At 45.9% G+C, this 21,057-nt stretch overlaps 1 protein-coding gene and 1 long non-coding RNA gene across 3 annotated transcripts in view; one reads left to right on the top strand and one right to left on the bottom strand.

The window, feature by feature from the left end:
- Positions 1 to 21,057, top strand: part of LOC126101120 (uncharacterized) — a 123,440-nt gene that overhangs the window by 50,735 nt on the left and 51,648 nt on the right. The gene's annotated exons all lie outside the window — the stretch shown is intronic.
- The window catches only part of LOC126101115 (proline dehydrogenase 1, mitochondrial-like), a 290,120-nt gene continuing 275,616 nt past the window's right edge, over positions 6,554 to 21,057 (bottom strand). For both annotated transcript variants that reach the window (XM_049911797.1, XM_049911798.1), the window contains one exon: positions 6,554 to 8,416. In XM_049911797.1, coding sequence (XP_049767754.1) covers positions 8,211 to 8,416 — 206 coding nt within the window. In that variant the 3' untranslated portion in view covers positions 6,554 to 8,210. The remainder of the gene's footprint in view (positions 8,417 to 21,057) is intronic.

Raw genomic sequence — 21,057 nt, forward strand, 5'->3', positions numbered from 1 at the left:
TGTTGAGGGTATTAGATTAGGAAATGAGACACTTAAAGTAGTAAAGGAGTTTTGTTATTTGGGGAGCAAAATAACTGATGATGGTCGAAGTAGAGAGGATATAAAATGTAGACTGGCAATGGCAAGGAAAGCGTTTCTGAAGAAGAGAAATTTGTTAACATCGAGTATAGATTTAAGTGTCAGGAAGTCATTTCTGAAAGTACAGGGTGATTCAAAAAGAATACCACAACTTTAAAAATGTGTATTTAATGAAAGAAACATAATATAACCTTCTGTTATACATCATTACAAAGAGTATTTAAAAAGGTTTTTTTTCACTCAAAAACAAGTTCAGAAGTGTTCAATATGGCACCCTCCAGACACTCGAGCAATATCAACCCAATACTCCAACTCGTTCCACACTCTCTGTAGCATATCAGGCGTAACAGTTTGGATAGCTGCTGTTATTTCTCGTTTCAAATCATCAATGGTGGCTGGGAGAGGTGGCCGAAACACCATATCCTTAACATACCCCCATAAGAAAAAATCGCAGGGGGTAAGATCAGGGCTTCTTGGAGACCAGTGATGAAGTGCTCTGTCACGGGCTGCCTGGCGGCCGATCCATCGCCTCGGGTAGTTGACGTTCAGGTTTCATAACTAACCTTTTTCGTAGGACTCTCCATACAGTTGATTGTGGAATTTGCAGCTCTCTGCTAGCTCTGCGAGTCGATTTTCCTGGGCTGCGAACAAATGCTTGCTGGATGCGTGCTACATTTTCATCACTCGTTCTCGGCCGTCCAGAACTTTTCCCTTTGCACAAACACCCATTCTCTGTAAACTGTTTATACCAACGTTTAATACACCACCTATCAGGAGGTTTAACACCATACTTCGTTCGAAATGAATGCTGAACAACTGTCGTCGATTCACTTCTGCCGTACTCAATAACACAAAAAGCTTTCTGTTGAGCGGTCGCCATCTTAGCATCAACTGACGCTGACGCCTAGTCAACAGCACCTCAAGCGAACAAATGTACAACTAAATGAAACTTTATAGCTCCCTTAATTCGCCGACAGATAGTGCTTAGCTCTGCCTTTTGTCGTTGCAGAGTTTTAAATTCCTAAAGTTGTGGTATTCTTTTTGAATCACCCTGTATTTGTATGGAGTGTAGCCATGTATGGAAGTGAAACATGGACGGTAAATAGTTTGGACAAGAAGAGAATAGAAGCTTTTGAAATGTGGTGCTACAGAAGAATGCTGAAGATTAGATGGGTAGATCACATAACTAATGAGGAAGTATTGAATAGGATTGGGGAGAAGAGAAGTTTGTGGCACAACTTGACCAGAAGAAGGGATCGGTTGGTAGGACATGTTCTGAGGCATAAAGGGATCACCAATTTAGTATTGGAGGGCAGCGTGGAGGGTAAAAATCGTAGGGGGAGACCAAGAGATGAATACTCTATGCAGATTCAGAAGGATGTAGCTTGCAGTAGTTACTGGGAGATGAAGAAGCTTGCACAGGATAGAGTAGCATGGAGAGCTGCATCAAACCAGTCTCAGGACTGAAGACCATAACAACAACAACATGACATCAAGGAATAAACCTAATTTCTTAAAATTTCAGTAGAATTAAATTTACAAGTGCACTTTGCCACTAAAAGTTCACTCACAATTTTTGATCCTGAATTGCTTCATGTGTGATGCAAATATTTTTTCATAACATACTGGCAAAAGTCATCTTGCCATCAAAGGACAGCTCATTTTGTGGTATGTTTTTAATACACTTTTAAATTTATAAGGCTGCTTATTTCATAATCCATGAGCTAGTTGGAGATTTTTTTTTCAGAAGACTATAGAATTTTACACTGAAATATACATAACTAGGCAATGTCTCCATGGAAATTATTTCCTCTCTTGTATAGAAGTAGATAAATCAAAATTTGACAAAATGATTTTTGTGATCAGCAATAAATACCACTAAAGAGTAAATGTACTGTGAAGTAAGTGTAAGAATTCCAAAATCTTTGAAGATAACTTCAGTTATCACAGCTCACGAGACAAAAAATTAGTCATCCCTAGAGAAATCATTACGAACATCATTTAACACTGTGTAATTCTGCACCTGTACTTGATAACAACTCACAAGGTTGTCCAGATGTGTCGCATATAGGTGAAGCCACACATTCGGGATTTACTTGCACAATTCTACTTAATTGTTTAGATGCTGATGTGGATGATTTACTCGCTGTTCCAACAAGCTCCACAGATTTTCTATGGGTTCACGTCAGGTGATTTTGCAGGTAAATCAAGATGTAATAGGATGGGGGATGTTCAGAAAACTAACATATTCTTCCACCCCATTGAACTTTGCTGTTGTAGTCTTTGCAGGTACACGTGAGCAATGGCCTCTTGTGATTTCAAATGTTCATCACATACAGTCTGCGTCACATTGTCCTCTCGCTAACAGGTTGGGATGGACTGCTATTCAGTGCCTACAGTAATTTCTGTCACGCTGGGATGTGATTTTGATTCACAAGCCTTGATATGTACCTCCAGTCCTCCTCAGTCATGGTCTCTTTCCAACAACAACTCTGACATAATGTTTTGTAGCCACAAGTTTCACATGACTGTAGACACATCTAACAGTGTGCCACAACATACCAACAAATCCAGCAACTTCGCAGCCTTATGGCTACCGGCAAGGCCCAATACGATTGCCCTTCTTGCCACTCTGACACGTCTGTACATTTACCCATGCTTACTTACAATGTGCACTAGTAACATAAATGTCTCACTGATCACTACTGCTGTATGTTCAAACAGATGCAGTGTGCATGGAGTCGAATACATGAGTTGATCACTGCATCACCTGTAAAGACGTAACGATTCAGCCATGCATGCAAACTGGGTTAATCAATTTTTTATCCAGTAAGCTTATTTTATTCAGATGAAGCTTACCTTTGCTGAATGAATACTTTCTTTACTTTTAGTTGTCTTGCTCTAGTAGTAAATTCCATATGACAACAGAGTGAAAGAGTGCAAACTAATCTAATCAGCATGTCTTCAAAACAACAGATAATAGATCCATCTCTCTGCAAAACATACTGATCTTGAGTTTCCAGATTACATTATCTGTGTATCTACTGTTTTATCTTGTTATCCAACTGGACTTCATGGAATTTCATATACAACGTTTAATTTAGTGTGTAGTCATTAAAGTTAACTTTTGGTACCAGCAGATCAGTCTTATTTTTTTTGCAAATAGTATGAATTTTTGAAAGGTTAAGTATAATTTTATGCAAAACTGTTAAGGCTTTCGTGGCCACTTGTTGACAAACTACCTATTGGCTTCTGTCTCGGGTTCTCGGCCGAAATTCATCTAATGATTTTTCTGACGTTTCGCCAGCAAGAGTGGCTGGCATTGTCAAAGCTTCACCCTCCATTGCTGGTGGTGAACTGGAGCCGAGCTCGCGGCCGCAGACTATATGTACCTGGCGCGCCAACGTCCAAGGTCTTCTCCGCGGTCATTTCTGGTGCGGTTCTCCTCTTGCTACCTGCGACGGTCATTTGCTGCAGTACGGGAAGCCAGGATCTGTTTACCTTAAGGCTTTCCTCTTTCTTGTTGAAACTGTTCGTGTGTTTTAGTATTTCTACAGCTTCTCTGAGCAAGCGCGTATGATAGTGCTTCTCTACAGCCAGAACTTCCGTGTTAGCGAATTTTATTATGTGGTCGGTCTCATTCAGTGCGTGCTCTGCCACAGCCGATTTCTCCACCTGCCCCAACCTGCAGTGTCGCTTATGCACTTTGATCCTGGTGGTAATTGGTCATCCAGTCATTCTGACAAACTTTTCAGCATGTGCATGGTATACGGTATATTCCCGACATTGCAAGTGGGTCTCTTTACTCCTTCGCCAATCTAAGGCACTCTTTGATCTTCCTCGTCGGTTTGAAAATCGTCTTTATGCCATGTTTGCGCAATATACGGCCGATTCTGTCCGTCACTCCGGGAATGTATGGCAGAAAGGCCGTACACGACATTTCTTTTTCTGGTTCCTTACTTCGCTGAGTGTTTGGCTCTGTTACACTTCTAATATAATTTGTGGAATACCCATTGCTCCTCAGAACAGTTTCCAGGTGTTGCATTTCTCGTTTTAGGTGTTGCGGCTCACATATTCGTCCTGCTCTCGTTACGAGCGTACTAATCGTGCCTCTTTTCTGGCTCGGGTGGTGGTTTGACAGTTTGTGCGGGTATCGGTCTATGTGTGTCAGTTTTCGATACATGCTGTGTCCCAGGTTTTCGCTGTCCCTTGTGACCAGTAAATCTAGAAATGGCAGTTTCTTGTCCTGCACAAACTGTCAAACCACCACCCGAGCCAGAAAAGAGGCATTATTAGTACGTTCGTAACAAGAGCAGGACCAATATGAGAGCCGCAACACCTCAAATGAGAAATGCAACACCTGGAAACTGTTCTGAGGAGCAATGGGTACTCCACAAATTACGTTAGAAGTGTAACAGAGCCAAACACTCAGCGAAGTAAGGAACCAGAAAAGAAATGTCGGGTACGGCCTTTCTGCCATACATTCTCAGAGTGACGGACAGAATCGGCCGTATATTGCGCAAACATGGCGTAAAGACGATTTTCAAACTGACAAGGAAGATCAAAGAGTGCCTTAGATCGGCGAAGGAGTAAAGAGACCCACTTGCAATGTCGGGAATATACCTTATACCATGCACATGTGGAAACGTTTATGTCGGAATGACTGGACGATCAATTAACACCAGGATCAAAGAGCATAAGCGACACTGCAGGTTGGGGCAGGTGAAGAAATCAGCCGTGGCAGAGCACGCACTGAATGAGACCAACCACATAATAAAATTCGCCAACACGGACGTTCTGGCTGTAGAGAAGCACTATCACACGCGCTTGTTCAGAGAAGCTGTAGAAATACAAAAACAAGCAAACAGTTTCAACAAGAAAGAGGAAAGCCTTAAGGTAAACGGATCCTGGCTTCCCATACTGCAGTGAACGACTGTCACAGGTAGCAAGAGGAGAACCGCACCGGAAATGACCGCGGAGAAGCCCTCAGACGTTGGCGCACCAGGTACATATATTCTGCAGCCGCGAGCTCGGCTCCAGTTCACCATCGGCAATGGTGGGTGAAGCTTTGACAATGCCAGCCACTCGTACTGGCGAAACATCAGAAAAATCATTAGATGAACGTCGGCTGAAGAACCCGAGACAGAAGCCAATAAGCAGTATAATTTTATGCTCCACATGATCTAAAGACCTTGGCAGTGTCATGGAATGTATCAACAGAATATGTGTCATCATTTAACCTTTCCTGAACTGCTCTTAAGATATCACATTTAGCTTCTGTAAAAGGCTTTATATGGAAAATCGAACACAGAAGCCATTGACAAGTTCTCCTCTGAAAATGGTTTTATAAACCAGGCATACTAACAAAATCCTCACAATACACTTAGGTTCTATCAAAGCTTTTGTGTTGTGCAGAAATTATTTTGAAACTTTTTGACAGATTAAAACTGTAGGCTGGGCTTGGACTCGAACCTGAATCCTTTGTCTTCCATGAGCACGTGCTAAGCTCTACAAAGAGACAGCTCACAATGAACATAATAAAATGAAACATGTGCAGTCATCATTTTGATGTTATTTTATTATATTGCAATAACTTTTGGTTACTCAATACACTATCTTCAGGCCCGAACTAACGCTCAAAGGTTGAGCTCCAATCGTATACACATTCCTGTCAGCGGCCAACATATACGAACTGGCTTCCATAGAATATTGCAAAAGCGATGTTGTCTCTGCAACAGTCTGAATAGTCAAACTCCTACAAATTGTCAGTCGCAAGGATGGACATAAAAAAACTCACAGTGAAGCCTGAAAGGTTGGAGGGAGGGAGGGAGGGAGGGAGAGAGGGAGAGGGAGAGGCACTGGTGGAATTAAGGCTGTGAGGATATATTGGGGGTCATGCTCTGACAGCTAAGTCAGTAGAGTATTTTCCAGCAGAAGGCAAAGGTACCGATTTTACGTACCTGTCTGGCACACAGTTTTAATCTGCCAGGAAATGTGAAACTAGTGCACAGGCTGCTGGAGAGTGAAAAATTGTTCTGCATAGTATGTTCACTGCAATGTGTATCACATCCTGATGAAAGATCACAAATGTGATCAATAGAATAGCCAAACAACTGAACTGAAGCAAACTTTTGTTTCAATAGTAGATGTTTTCTGAGCTTGCTTTCTCTCTCTCTCTCTCTCTCTCTCTCTCTCTCTCTATCTATCTATCTAACTAACTCTCTCTTGGAAAAGAAAAAAAGCAAACTTATTTACCTAGAAGCTGAATAATCCATGCATTGTCTTTTCTATGGTGTGTTTAAATTGCCAGTGTACATTTAGAAGTCACAGCATTATCAGGCTTCAATTATCCTTCATTTCCGTGTCTCAGTTTTGGCAAGAATAGTCACTATGGCTACTGTGAAAACTTATTTATTACATCTTTTAATGGGCATGTCTATTTTATTTTACAGATCTCTGTTAAATAATAAATTGATTACAAAAGTTTTAACTGAGCTTTATTTACAAAAATTAGATTCTACATAAATCAGAAAACAATTTTGCAGTTGAACTGTAGTAATAAACAAAAATATTTCTTAAGTCCCTGTTACTTAACACTTAGCAAATACTGATTCCCAAGTAATACAATCTTCCCACAAGACATACTTTATTCAGTTTCACTCGTACGCAGAAGCACACTCGATACGTGGAAATTAAGTAACTGATATGCAGACTGCCATCTCTGCCAAATCTGCTAGCCGAGGAACTTTTTACTTCCCAAGAAATATATTTAATACTTTAACAACATACAAATAGTAGTTAAAGACTAAAATAATTTCTAAAGGGAAATCTAAAACTATTTCCTGACAATCACGAACAAAGAACTTTCACACAATGTCACGGATAAGAAAGCACTTGTTCATCTGCATTCCATTTCCAAGTAACAGCAACTTGCAAAATTTATTATGTGCTCCTCTGAAGTGATAAAATCATTTTTCCTTTAGTACATCTTTGTCCAGAAGCAGAACAATGTTTACAGCTATAAAATTTATGTGCTTATTGTCTAATGCCAGCAGGCATTTTCGGTAGCATTGTTGTACATCTTATGTAAGCTCCTTTAGCCCACAGGTCTCATTTACAGTTTTTATTCATTAATGAGATACTGCTTCAAAGCTGAATTTCATAAAAAAGACTCTTCACAACAGTACTGATACTCAGATTACTAATATGGAAGTTGCAATTCTACTAACCTCTCACATTTAAACCAGGTCAGAAACAAAGGATTTCCAGGCACACACAGAGCTGTTGGATACTAAGGTCTTATCACCAGCAAATATCATACTCCAAACACACAGAAATTTCATAACATGACAAAATTTAAAGCTGAACAATAAATTAACCACAAACAAATCACTACACTCACCCTCAAGAACACAAATTTCGAGTTCGGTAAGGAGGAATCTTTAAATAATGTGTGAAATATAGACAAGCATTCTGTGTAGTTTTTTAATGCCTACAGTTACATGATAAAAGAAAAATAAACACACACACAAACATATATAAACTACAGATAAAATGTTCACATTAATTTATATTTACATTTACTACAGTGTGGACAACTAAATATGTATATATTTACATCATAACAACAATGTTCAAGCAACAGGCTAATTACACACACACACACACACACACACACACACACACACACACACACACACACACACACTTGCTACCAAAAACAAATGAGCACATCCAGTCTGAAAAAGCACTTTAAAAACATTTTCTTTCTCCAGTGTCTGCATGAAGAAGTCACACTTTCAAAACAGTCTTCACATTTTGTCTAAAAAAATCCAGTAAATTAGCCAGTGCAGTGGGCTGTCACACCAACTTTCTGAAACCAATCTCAGCACTGCTGAGAGGAAGAGAATATTGTTGTCTACTACCCACAGTATTTCAAAGTCTTAACTGCACCATTAAGTTCCAGCTGAAATAAAGTTTACATCTGGTACACATCATCTGCTGAGGAATTCTGCAGGGCAGAAACCAGAGAAAATAAGAAAGGAGCAGCTCGGAAGAATCTCTCTCTAAGATGAAGATGCTTCAGCCAAAACTCTACAGCGACGGAAGTCTCGATGCAAAATTAAGGCAGTTCAGACAGGAAGATAATGTCCCTGAGGCTTGTAGAAGATCTTTCCTCTCACAATACGACGACCGAGCTCCTGCAATAGCAGCTTCTTTTCCTTCTTGATTTTTTTTAGAACACCCTTATTTTCTTGAGCTCTTCTCGACAAGTACGGCAGCACCTCCTCAATTGGACCGTACGGGATGTACTTGTACGCTGAATACCCTGACTGGCCTGTAATCATAAGACACAAATTCACACACCATTGTCATACACAATACAAAGAGCAGAGGATACATATCAAAATTTACAGTAGTTATCGAGAGTCTGTCTACTAAAAAGCTAACTTCCACAATGTGACTGTATGTCACAATTTTCTTCACTATTACAATTGTCAGTACCGCTATTAAACTGTGTCTAGGCATGTTTGAGAACTCCCAGTTGCATGACTGTTTCACAAACATTCGCATGATGTGTTTTATAGAACATTTATTCAACTTACTGCTGGTGTTCTTTGATATGACTACAACACAATGGCACCATTCAAGTGCAACAGTTATGTTATCACCAAAGTTATAACCCAGATACATAATGTATGCCAACATCATCTTGTGAAAAGTGAACCATTCAATGTTTTAGATTTAGCTTATGCATTTGTTATTAGGCTCATAGAAGCATTCTGTTCACATGTTGTGTTCTATTGTTTAAAAAAGTATTCCATATTTTGAGAGTTGCTGGTATAAACCAACACAAGACAAAAATTTCCAGTAAACATGGGCACTAAAATGCATACCTTAATAGCTATGAGCAGTTGTTCATCTTCGGTACTATAAAACACATCTCTTCTACTGCAAGCTCGTTATTATTTTGAACCACGCATAGAAGGCACTAAAAAAATGAGGACATATTCCTCTGTCAAGTGCAACACCTGCTGGATACAGCAAGCAGTCAACATCTGTTAGTGTTGTTACTGGAGATGTGGTTCAAGTGTGAAGGAGCATCAGTCAATTTTCTCTTAAATGTCTGACAAACTCTCACACATACATTTAATGGGCAATGCATTGGTCGGAGAGGTCCAGCACATTGGCTAGCTAGTTCCTGTTGTGACTTGCCGTTCATTCATTCAAAGCGCCGCCGTGCAATTACGTGTGTCCTCTACGTGCGCTGCTGTCTGCCAACGATGCAGCAGCTGCGCCACCTAAGCGGCCAGCCGAGCAGCAGCCGCTAGACTGGGACTCAGTGCTCATTCGAATGCTAACATGTACACATGACTTGCTTGTCAACTTACTCTCTGACTTATACGTGTTGTGTTGTTCTGAAATATGTGTGTTAAACTTGACGTTATAACAATTGGCGACGAGGATGGGATTTTTCCTTTTCACCGTTGCCCCACAGGTTTCCATGGCTACTGTCGAGCAACTATTGCAAAATCTCCTTGAACATCAAATGCTTCTAACAGCGGTGATTCGCGATTTCGTCGCGGCGTCAAATGCGGGGCGTTTCTCGTCATTGGCTATACCTCCTTTTCCTCCTCATGACGAGACGGCGGAAGACTGGTCTGATTATGAAAAACGTCTTCGACAGCACTTCTTGGCATTTCATGTCACGGACGAACAACCATGTAAGTCTCTGTTCCTTTCCTGGATTTCACCTCAAATGTATCGGTTGTTGTCGCAATTGGCTCCTTTGAAGGATCCTGCATCTCTGTCCTTTCTGAAATGTGCTCGCTTCTGTCTGTCTATTTTCAAAAGCAAACGCATGTGGTAGCCCCTTGTGTTGCCTTTTATCGTTATCAAAAACAGCCACATCAATCCTATCGCGCTTGGGCTGCTGAACTTCACGGCCTCAGTCGAAAGTGTCAATTTGTTACTGACATTCACAAAGAATCCTATGCCGATTCCATGGTACGGGATGCTATTATCCAGTCGGCGCCCGACAAAGAAGTTCGGCAACGTGCCCTTCAGTTGGCAAATCCGACTCTAGATGAAGTTCTCTCCATTGCGCAGTCTTTTGAAATTTCTCGCGCTGCTGGGGCGCAAATAGAGGCGTGGGGGGATGTCTGGGAAATACAACCTCTGTGGGCTGTTGACGACGCGTGCGGCGCGTCCCCACCAGCCGACGTGGCCGGAGTGCGCTCCCACGTGCAGCCTCGGCCTAACCATAAACAACCCGCTAAGAAACTGCAGCAAAACCCCCGGCAACTTCCTTCATGTCTGCGGTGTTTTACGAAACATTCACGCGAGGATTGTCCCCAACGTTGGGCTGTGTGTCACATTGCAAAAAGAAAGGTCATGTGTCTTCCGTTTGCAAATCCGACCGCATACATGATGTTCATGAACATGAAGCTGATTCTGATTCTGTGTTGGCTGTCAATTGCACTTCTTCCCTTTCAGGGAAGTTATTCCTCACTGTCCAAATCCTTGGTCGAGATGTTCGCATGCAGATAGATACCGGTTCTGCTGCCACTATAATTAATTCTCAGACGTATCTTCAGTTGGGTTCTCCACTCCTGTCTCCTGTCACTCGGCAATTACGGACGTACAATAAACAGAAGATTTCTCTCTTGGGACAGTTTAATGCTGAGGTATCTTACAAATCCGTCGTTCGCACTGTCCCCATATTTGTGGTCGACCAGAGTAACACAGAAAATCTTTTTGGTTTCGATGCCTTTCGCGTTTTTGGGTTCTCCATAGATGACTCTGTCAATATTGTCTCTGATGCTATTCCTTATGCTCAACTGGATTCCTTGTCGACGACCTTTTCGTCCCTTTTTTCTCCTGGGTTAGGCCGTGCAAATGACTTTGAAGCTCATATCACGCTCAAACCCACAGCTCGGCCTAAGTTTTTTCGGGCTCGGCCCATTCCTGTGGCCCTTCATGATCAGGTAAAATAGGAGCTGGATCGTCTCACTACTTCAGGGGTCTTGCTTCCTGTCACTTCCAGTGAGTAGTCCTCTCCTGTCATTGTTGTTGCTAAGCCAAATGGTGATATTCGTCTCTGTGGCGATTTCAAAGCCACTGTAAATGCTCAATGCCTCATCGACACTTACCCTATGCCCTGTCCTGAAGAACTGTTCACTAAACTTGCTGGAGGCCAGAATTTTTCTAAAATTGACCTGTCAGAAGCTTATCATGAACTTCCTCTCGACGCTGCTTCCCGGCAGTTCCTGGTCCTTGACACGCCTTTCGGCCTCTATCAATGCCAACGCTTGCCATTCGGGGTTGCTAGCGCCCCTGCTCTCTTTCAGCGATTCTTGGAACAATTATTGCTCCCTGTCCCTGGGTGTATCAATTACATGGACGACATTGTTGTCACTGGCTCCACCCCTGAAGAACATCTCCGCACATTTTTTCATGTCCTACAGACTGCCGGTCTTAAGTGTAATCTTCAGAAATCACAATTTTTTCAGGCATCTATCACATACTTGGGGTTTCAACTCTCTCGGTATGGTATTCGTCTGCTTCAGCAAACTGTCGCTGCAATCGATGCCCTTCCTCGCCCTACATCTGTTAAGGAACTGCAGGCCTTCTTGGGGAAAATAGCATACTATCATAAGTTTTTACCGTCTGCGGCTTCGGTGGCTCAGCCGTTGCATCGCCTGTTGCATAAAAACATGCCTTTTCACTGGTCCGCGTCATGCGATGCGGCTTTCCAGAGATTGAAGACTATGCTGAAACAGGCCCCGTGCCTGGCTACTTATCGACCTGGCCAACATCGTGTTCTTGCCATAGACGCCTCTCAATATGGGGTCGGTGCAGTCCTTGCGCACCATTTTTCTGACGGTTCGGAACAACCCATTGCTTATGCCTCCAACCCATTGCTTATGCCCAACAAAAGTATTCTCAAATTGAAAAAGAAGCTTTGGCCATTATTTATGCTCTTCATATGTTTGGTGTTTTTCTATATGGCTCAAAATTTCATCTTGTTACGGATCACAAACCACTTGTTTCCTTGTTTCATCCATCAACGTCACTTCCCGACAAGGCTGCACACCGCCTCCAGCATTGGGCTCTTTACTTGTCTCGTTTCAATTATGAGATTCATTTCCGGCCAACGGCTCAACATGCAAATGCTGATGCACTGTCTGGCCTTCCCATGGGTCCTGATCTGGCATTCGACAGGGACAAACTTTTGTGTTTCCACCTGGGTGTTGCCGAGCAGCGGGTTGTGGACGGGTTCCCCATCACTGGGGACAGGCTGGTAGCTGTTACGGGTTCTGACCCTACCCTCTCCCGGGTTTTACCCTGTATTCAGAAGGGTTGGCCAGATCGCCCGTCCGCTAAGACTTCTGATCCATTGCGGAACTACTACGCTTTGTGCTACCGCTTCACGGCTAGGGATGGTGTTATCCTCCTTTCCACTGACAATGCTTCGCCGCGTGTTGTGGTACCTGCGTCTTTGCGGGCTTCGGTCTTGCTCCTCCTTCACCAAGGGCACTGGGGTGTGTCTCGCACAAAATCTCTGGCATGCCGTCATGTGTACTGGCCTGGCATCGACTTTGAAATAGCACACATGGTCGCTGCCTGCGGCGCTTGTGCGTCACAGGCCGCTGCCCCAAGTCATCTTTGTCACCGTGGCCTTCGCCTGAGACGCCCTGGGAGCGCATTCATGCTGACTTTGCCGGACCCTTTTTAGGTACTTATTGGCTCCTCGTAATTGATGCCTACTCTAACTTTCCCTTCATTGTCCGTTGCATGTCGCCTACCACCACGGCAACCACCAGTGCTCTGGCCCGCATTTTTTCTTTGGAAGGCCTCCCCTCTATTCTTATTACTGATAATGGCCCGCAATTTGCCTCTTCCGAATTTGCGGATTTTTGTGCCCGTCATGGCGTTATGCATGTTACGGTCCCGCCATTCCATCCACAATCAAACGGTGAGGCTGAATGACTGGTCCGCACATTTAAGGCTCAGATGCGGAAACTTCTGACTTCTTCTGCTGCTGATGATGATGCGCTTCTCCAGTTTCTGGCGTCTTACCATTTCACCCCCACGGGCGACCACAGCCAGGCTGAGCTCTTACATGGCTGACAGCCCCACATGCTACTTCATCTTCTGCGGCCTTCCATCTCACGACACCTTACGAAACCGTGGCCGACGCCTGTATGAAATCCAAACAGACACGGGTGTTGCAGTGCATCATTCGGACCAGCTTCGGCCTCATGTGCCAGCAACGCCTGTTCCGAATGCCGCTACACCACCTTCGGTTCTACCTGACGCTCGGGATCTTGGCATCTCCCAGTACTCACAATGCAGCCCTCTCACCGTCATCGCGATGCCAGCACAAGAACGGACCCCACCAGGAGACATGCCCATGCAGGAACCGGATGACCATCCTCTGTCCGAGCCAATCTACTCGCCTCCTCCTTCAACGCATGCCGACACATCGCCCATGTCTCCTGTTATATCAACTGGACTTCCGCAACGGGCAGATTGGTGCATGGGGCCCCAGCAGATTTGACCCCAACGTCTCCTGTCATCTCGACCCGTTATCATCGAGGACACTTCCGTCCGTATGGGAAGCCTCCTCCTCGAGACTTTACGGCGAGTCAAACAACGCCTATGGACGTTAGCCATCTCCAGGACACCTCCATCAGGACCAGTGCAACAATTTCAAAGGGGGAAAAAGTGTTGCGACTTGCCGATCATTCAAAGCGCCGCCGTGCAATTACGCGCATCCTCTACGTGCGGCGCTGTCTGCCAGCCATGCAGCAGCTGCGCCACCTAACCGGCCAGCCGAGCAGGGGCCGCTAGATTGGGACTCAGTGCTCATTCGAATGCTAACGTGTACACATGTCTTGCTTGTCAACTTACTCTGTAACTTATACGTGTTGTGTCGTTCTGAAATATATGTGTTAAACTTGACGTTATAACAGTTCCCTCCTATCTTAATCTCTTGGATTGTTGGTTGTGGAGACATCTGAAATCTATGTTGTATCAAAGGCCCTTAATGACATACAAACACTACCGAAATGAATCATCAGTGCCTGCCAGTGCATCCATGACCAATCTCGAAATTTTCAGAGATGCTTTATCCCCAACACGTCACAAAGAACCATATCTTACCAGCAATTTATGCCATATTGATCAACTCTTTTAGAAATGGCTCACAAGTACAGGTCATATGAAACAGTAAGCAAATTACATTAGGAGCTTTGCTGTTTCATAGTAACACAATGGTGTGTTCTCATTTGTTTACTTGCCCTGGCCATGGCAGCCAGACACTGTCGTCATGTGTACGCGAGTTGTGTGTGTGTGTGTGTGTGTGTGTGTGTGTGTGTGTGTGTGTGTGTGTGTGTGTGTGTGTGTGTGTGTTGCCTAAACAAACCAATAAAAATAACACTCAAAACCATCCCAAAAAGAAAAAAAAACCGGATTAACAATCCCAAAAACAGAAGAAGTGATCCAGAAATGGTGGTAATCTTCAAGGAATTTCCCCTCACAACCAAACACGTGGCAAAACCCCCAAACTGACCTCAGATAAATGAAAGTCTAATAACTAAAGATGAACAATTAGCTTCCACAACCAAAGCCAATACACACATCTGGTGGACAGAAGAGAGTGATTCCTTGAACTAAGAAGAAAACAGTCAAAGCTTATTAAGCGTAAGAAAATTAGCAAGCAAAAATCTCAAAAGACTAATAAAGCCCAAGAAGACCAACTCATCTTTCATATCAATGAAGACTTAATCTAAAAGAATGAAAGGAACTGTTAAAAGACTTAAAAAGAAACCACCCAACCAAGTACAACCTACTGACCCTACAACTCCATGACACAAATTGAAATATTGCCCACAATTAAGATAATTGCAAAATACTGGCAGAATATTTCAGAAACCTCATAAACTGTGTAGAATCCATAAAAAGAATAGACTTTAAGACCTCAACAACAATTAACCCTAACTCTGAACCACCCACCACAAAGCAACTACAGTCATTCATTTTAAATCTCAAAAACTATAAGGCAGTGGGAGAAAACCCAATCACAGCTGAACATTTGGAAAAAAATGTTGATAAATGCCACAGACATTCAGTGAAACATTTTGGAAGAAATCTGGATAAATGAAAGAATCTCAGATTTTTTTTTTGTGGTTTTAGGGCGCACAACTTCAATGGTCATTAGCACCCTGACTACTCTAAGAATGCACCGCGAGGCACAAGTTGACAACAACAACTAAAAGGGAAAACACGATAAAAGAGACTGACAGGCATAGGATTAAAAAACAACATCATCAAATGTCCTTAGCGAGGTTCGTCAAACTGATAAAACAAAGAACACGAGCAGCTGCTCGTGGGTCATCCGCTAAAATTGCATCGAAAGTATTAGGCAGTTTAAGATCGAGGCGCAGTTGGTTAAGATCTGGACAGGACATTAAAATGTGTCTAACCGTCAGCAAGTGCCCACATGGGCAGAACGGCGCAGGCGCAGCCGTCAGCAGATGGCGATGGCTGAACCGGCAGTGTCCAATTCGTAACCTTGCTAAAACGACCTCCTCCCGCCGAGAAGGGCGTGAGGAGGACGTCCAAGCCACGGGAAGAGGTTTTAAGGCCCGAAGCTTGTTGTCGGTAAGTGCAGCCCAATCGGCATGCCACAGCGACACAACGCGCCGACAAATGACCCTGCTAAGATCGGACGAAGGGACACAACAAGAAGCTGTCCGAGGCTGGAGGACCGCAGCCTTGGCCGCGGCATCTGCAGCTTCGTTCCCAGGGATACCGACATGGCCAGGAACCCACATAAAGCTAACCGGCGGACCGACGTCCACCAGCCGCTGAAGAGAGCGTTGGATCCGGTGTACGAAAGGGTGAACCGGGTACGGATCACTGAGGCTCTGGATGGCGCTCAGAGAATCTGAGCAGATGACATAAGCAGAATGTCGGTGGCGGCAGATGTAAAGAACAGCCTGGTAGAGGGCAAAGAGCTCAGCTGTGAAGACCGAACAATGGTCATGGAGCCGGTATTTGAAACTTTGTGCCCTGACAATAAAGGAACACCCGACCCCGTCATTGGTCTTAGAGCCATCTGTATAAATGAAAGTCATGTTGATGAACTTCGAACGAAGTTCCAAAAAACGGGAGTGGTAGACCGAACCGGGGGTGACCTCTTTTGGCAGCGAGCTGAGGTCAAGGTGAACGCGGACCTGAGCCTGGAGCCAAGGTGGCGTGCGGCTCTCGCCCACTCGAAAGGTTGCAGGGAGTGAAAAATTAAGGTGTTGAAGGAGGCGACGAAAGCGAACTCCAGGGGGTAGCAGGGCAGAGACATACAACCCGTATTGAAGGTCAAGAGAGTCGTCAAAAAAGGAACGATAAGACGGATGGTCGGGCATTGACAGTAGCCGACAGGCATACCGACAAAGCAGTATATCGCGCCGGTAAGTGAGTGGCAATTCGCCAGCGTCAGCATGAAGACTCTCTACGGGACTGGTATAAAATGCTCCGATCGCAAGTCGTAAACCCCGATGTTGGATGGAGTTGAGGCGGCGTAAGATGGATGGCCGTGCAGAGGAGTATACGAAGCTCCCATAATCCAGCTTGGAGCGGACGATCGACCGATATAGACGAAGTAGGACGGTTCGATCCGCTCCCCACGACATACCACTGAGAACACGGAGGACATTTAAAGAACGGGTACAACGGGCGGCCAAATATGACACATGTGGAGACCAGCTAAGTTTCCTGTCAAAGGTAAGGCCTAAAAATTTGGTGGTCTCCACGATTGGGAGAGCAACGGGACCAAGTCGTAAGGACGGTGGGAGAAACTCTTTGTAGCGCCAGAAGTTAATACAGACCGTCTTCTCGGCAGAAAAACGGAAGCCATTGGCGACACTCCAGGAGTAAAGACGGTCAAGAGAACGCTGAAGACAGCGCTCCAGGACACGTGTACGCTGCGCGCTGCAATAGATGGTAAAATCGTCCACAAAAAGTGAGCCTGATACATCAGCTGGGAGGCAATCCATTATTGGATTGATTGCGATGGCGAACAGAGCGACGCTCAAAACTGAGCCCTGTGGCACCCCATTCTCCTGGCGAAAGGTGTCGGACAGGACAGAACCCACACGTACCCTGAACTGTCGATCCATTAAAAAGGAACGAATAAAAAGAGGGAGGCGACCGCGAAGGCCCCATGTATGCATGGTGCGGAGAATGCCCGCCCTCCAACAGGTGTCTTAAGCCTTCTCCAAATCAAAGAACACAGCCGCGGTCGGGCGCTTCCGCAAGAAGTTATTCATAATGAAGGTCGACAAGGTAACCAGATGGTCAACAGCAGAGCGGCGCCTACGAAATCCACATTGTACATTGGTAAGTAGGCTTCGAGATTCGAGCAGCCAAACCAATCGAGAGTTAACCATTCGCTCCATCACTTTACAGACACAGCTGGTAAGTGAGATAGGTCGATAACTGGAAGGCAAGTGCTTGTCCTTCCCCGGCTTAGGAATCGGGACAACAATAGACTCGCGCCAGCATGCGGGAACATGTCCCTCAATCCAGATGCGATTGTATGTATGAAGAAGAAAACCTTTACCCGCAGGAGAAAGGTTTTCAGCATCTGAATATGAATAGAATCAGGCCCTGGAGCGGAGGACCGTGATCGGCCAAGTGCGTTTTCGAGTTCCCACATGGTGAATGGGGCATTATAACTTTCACAATTCGAGGAGCAAAAGTCAGGTGGCCTAGCCTCCTCTGCCTGTTTGCGGGGGAGGAAGGCAGGGTGGTAATGAGCGGAGCTCGAAACCTCGGCGAAAAAGCGGCCGAAGGCATTGGAGACAGCCTCAGGGGCCACAAGGACTTCATTCGCGACCTTCAAGCCAGAAACTGGGGAGTGGACCTTAGTGCCAGATAGCCGGCGCAGGCTACCCCAAACAACAGAAGAAGGAGTAAAACTGTTGAAGGTGCTTGTGAAAGCAGCCCAGCTGGCTTTCTTGCTTTCTTTAATAATATGACGACACTGAGCACGTAAACGTTTATAATTAATACAATTTGCCACTGTAGGGTGGCGTTTAAAGGTGCGTAAAGCACGTCGACGAGCACGTAAAGCGTCTCTACATGCTGCGGTCCACCAGGGGACCGGTACGCGACGTGGAGAAGAAGTAGGGTGAGGGATGGAATATTCAGCAGCAGCGAGAATGACTTCCGTGAGGTGTGCGACCTGACGATCGCAGCTTGTGAAGGTTTGACCCTGAAAGGTCGCCCTGGAAGAGAAGAGCCCCCAGTCTGCCTTGGAGATGGTCCAACTAGAGGAGCACGGAGAGGGGGTATGCTGCAGGAGATGGATAACACACGGGAAGTGGTCGCTCGAATATGTATCAGCAAGTGCATACCACTCAAACCGGCGTGCAAGTTGGGGAGTACATATGGAGAGGTCTAAATGGGAATAGGTATGAGATGTGTCCGAAAGAAAAGTAGGGGCGCCAGTATTGAGGCAGACAAGATTGAGCTGGTTGAAAAGGTCTGCGAACAAGGAGCCCCTCGGGCAGGAGGCTGGAGAACCCCAAAGGGGATGGTGGGCATTGAAGTCTCCAGTTAACAAAAACGGTGCAGGTAGCTGAGCAATAAGTTGCATCATGTCTGCCCTGGTAACGGCAGAGGACGATGGAGTGTAAACGGTACAAAAGGAAAACGTAAAAGTGGGGAGAGTAATGCGGATGGCAACTGCCTGCAGGCCGGTGTGCAACGTGATGGGATCGTAGTAAATATCATCCCGGACCAGCAACATAACCCCTCCATGAGCTGGGATACCTACCACAGGGGGTAGGTCAAAACGCACAGAGGTGTAGTGTGCCAAGGCAATGTGATCGCATGGGCGTAGCTTCGTTTCCTGGAGGGCTACGACGAGCGGACGATGCAAGCGGAGCAGCAACTTCAAGTCCTCTCGGTTGGAGCGAATGCTGCGAATATTCCAGTGAATAAGTGCCATCGTAAGAAAAGGAAGAGGAGAGAAGGGGTCACCTCGAAGGCCGCTTAGGGCCTGGCTTCGAGCGAGCACTGCCGCCGCTATCAGTAGGCGGACAGTCATCGTCCATGGGGTCTACAGGGTCATCGGCCATCTCGGGAGGATGGCCGGGAGGGGGAGCTTCCTCCGCCGGTGAACGGCCAGATATACGGCTACCGGCGGTGCGGCCAGGCGAAACGGATGACGGCCTGGGGCGGCAACCGCTGGGTGGCGCAGGAGAAGAAATGCGCCGTGGCGGAGAAGGAGAACTGTGCTTCCTATGCGCCTTTTTGGAAGGATGTTTGGTGGAAGTACCGGTCGAAGGCTGGGAGGTCGAGGGACGGAGGAAGTCTGCACGGGATGGTTCCTTCTTGAAGGACCGTGCATCTGACTTCGGGGTCTTCGACTTAGCAGAAGCTGAGGAAGTGGCTGGTGTCTGTGGTGTGATGGGAGGAAGAGGAGACGTCGACCGCGCGATCTTAGCACTGGCCGAACGGACGACCGTGGTGCTGAAGGTCAGATCGCATGTCTGGGTTGCTACCTCCCGGGTAGTCCGAGGAGAGGCGAGGACAGTACTACATTTCCCCGCTGGGAGCAGCGTGGGCTTCCTACTAGCCAATAGCTTGCGAGCAGCCGAGGTGGACACTTTCTCTTTGACCCGAATTTCTTGGATGCAACGTTCGTCCTTATAGACAGGACAGTCGCGGGAGGATGCGGCATGGTCACCCTGACAGTTCACACAACGAGGAGACGGAGGTGGACAGTCACCCTCATGGGCATCCCTGCCACAAGTGACACATTTAGCCGCATTGGGACAAGACTGTCGAGTGTGATTGAAGCGCTGACACTGGTAGCAGCGCGTAGGTGTCGGGACATAGGGGCGAACAGAAATAACCTCGTAGCCTGCCTTGATGCGCGATGGCAGCTTAACACTATCGAAGGTCAAGAAAAGTGTCCGGGTCGGTACAAGGTCGTTGTTGACCTTTTTCATGACCCGATGGACAGCCGTCACGCCCTGCTCAGCGAGGAAAGATTGAAGCTCCTCGTCAGTCAATCCGTCGAGGGAGCTAGTGTAGACTACACCACGAGACGAATTCAAAGTTCGGTGGGCCTCCACCCGGACAGGGAACGTGTACAGGAGGGTGGCCCGAAGCAGTTTTTGTGCCTGAAAGGCACTCTCAGTTTCTAGTAATAAGGTGCCGTTACGCAACCTGGTACAAGATTTGACAGATCCGGCTATGGCATCAACGCCCTTCTGAATAACAAAAGGGTTGACAGAGGAAAAATCCTTTCCGTCCTCAGTGCGAGAAACTACGAGGAACTGTGGGGCAGGCGGTAGTACTTTTGTCACTGTTGGCTGGTCACGTTTCCGTTTTTGGGTCGAAGTCGAGACAGATGGAGTAGAATCCATTGCGGAGGAATCCCCCATGATTGCCAGCGTCTCCGATGGCGCGCTCCTTCCTTGTGGGGACCCTCTCAGAGGGCACTCCCGCCTTAGGTGAATGTTTACACCTCAGGTCACACCTCCCGAGAAACAGACGGAGGGACCAATCGGCATGGTCAGAAGGTATCAGCTCAGGCAATCACCCCTCCCCGGGCCTGGCCTTTACCAGGGGGTACGCGCGTGCCTTACATGTCTACCCAGGGCGGGGACTTACGCGTTACCCCGTCACCGGCTACGCGTGCGAACGAGTGGGTCGGCCTTCAGACACGCACAGGGAGGAAGGAAGAGGAGGAAAAAGAAGAGAGAGAGAGAGAGAAAGAGGACAGACTGTCTCAAACGCCAAGGCGGAGACCAGAGAAGGCAAGGAGAAGAAGGCAATGAGAAGGCAAGGAGAAGAAGGCAATGAGAAGGCAAGGAGAAGAAGGCAATGAGAAGGCAAGGAGAAGAAGGCAATGAGAAGGCAAGGAGAAAAAGGCAATGAGAAGGCAAGGAGAAAAAGGCA

Source organism: Schistocerca cancellata, chromosome 9 (genome assembly GCF_023864275.1).
Source record: "Schistocerca cancellata isolate TAMUIC-IGC-003103 chromosome 9, iqSchCanc2.1, whole genome shotgun sequence".
In the NCBI taxonomy this organism is placed as follows: Eukaryota; Metazoa; Arthropoda; class Insecta; order Orthoptera; family Acrididae; genus Schistocerca; species Schistocerca cancellata.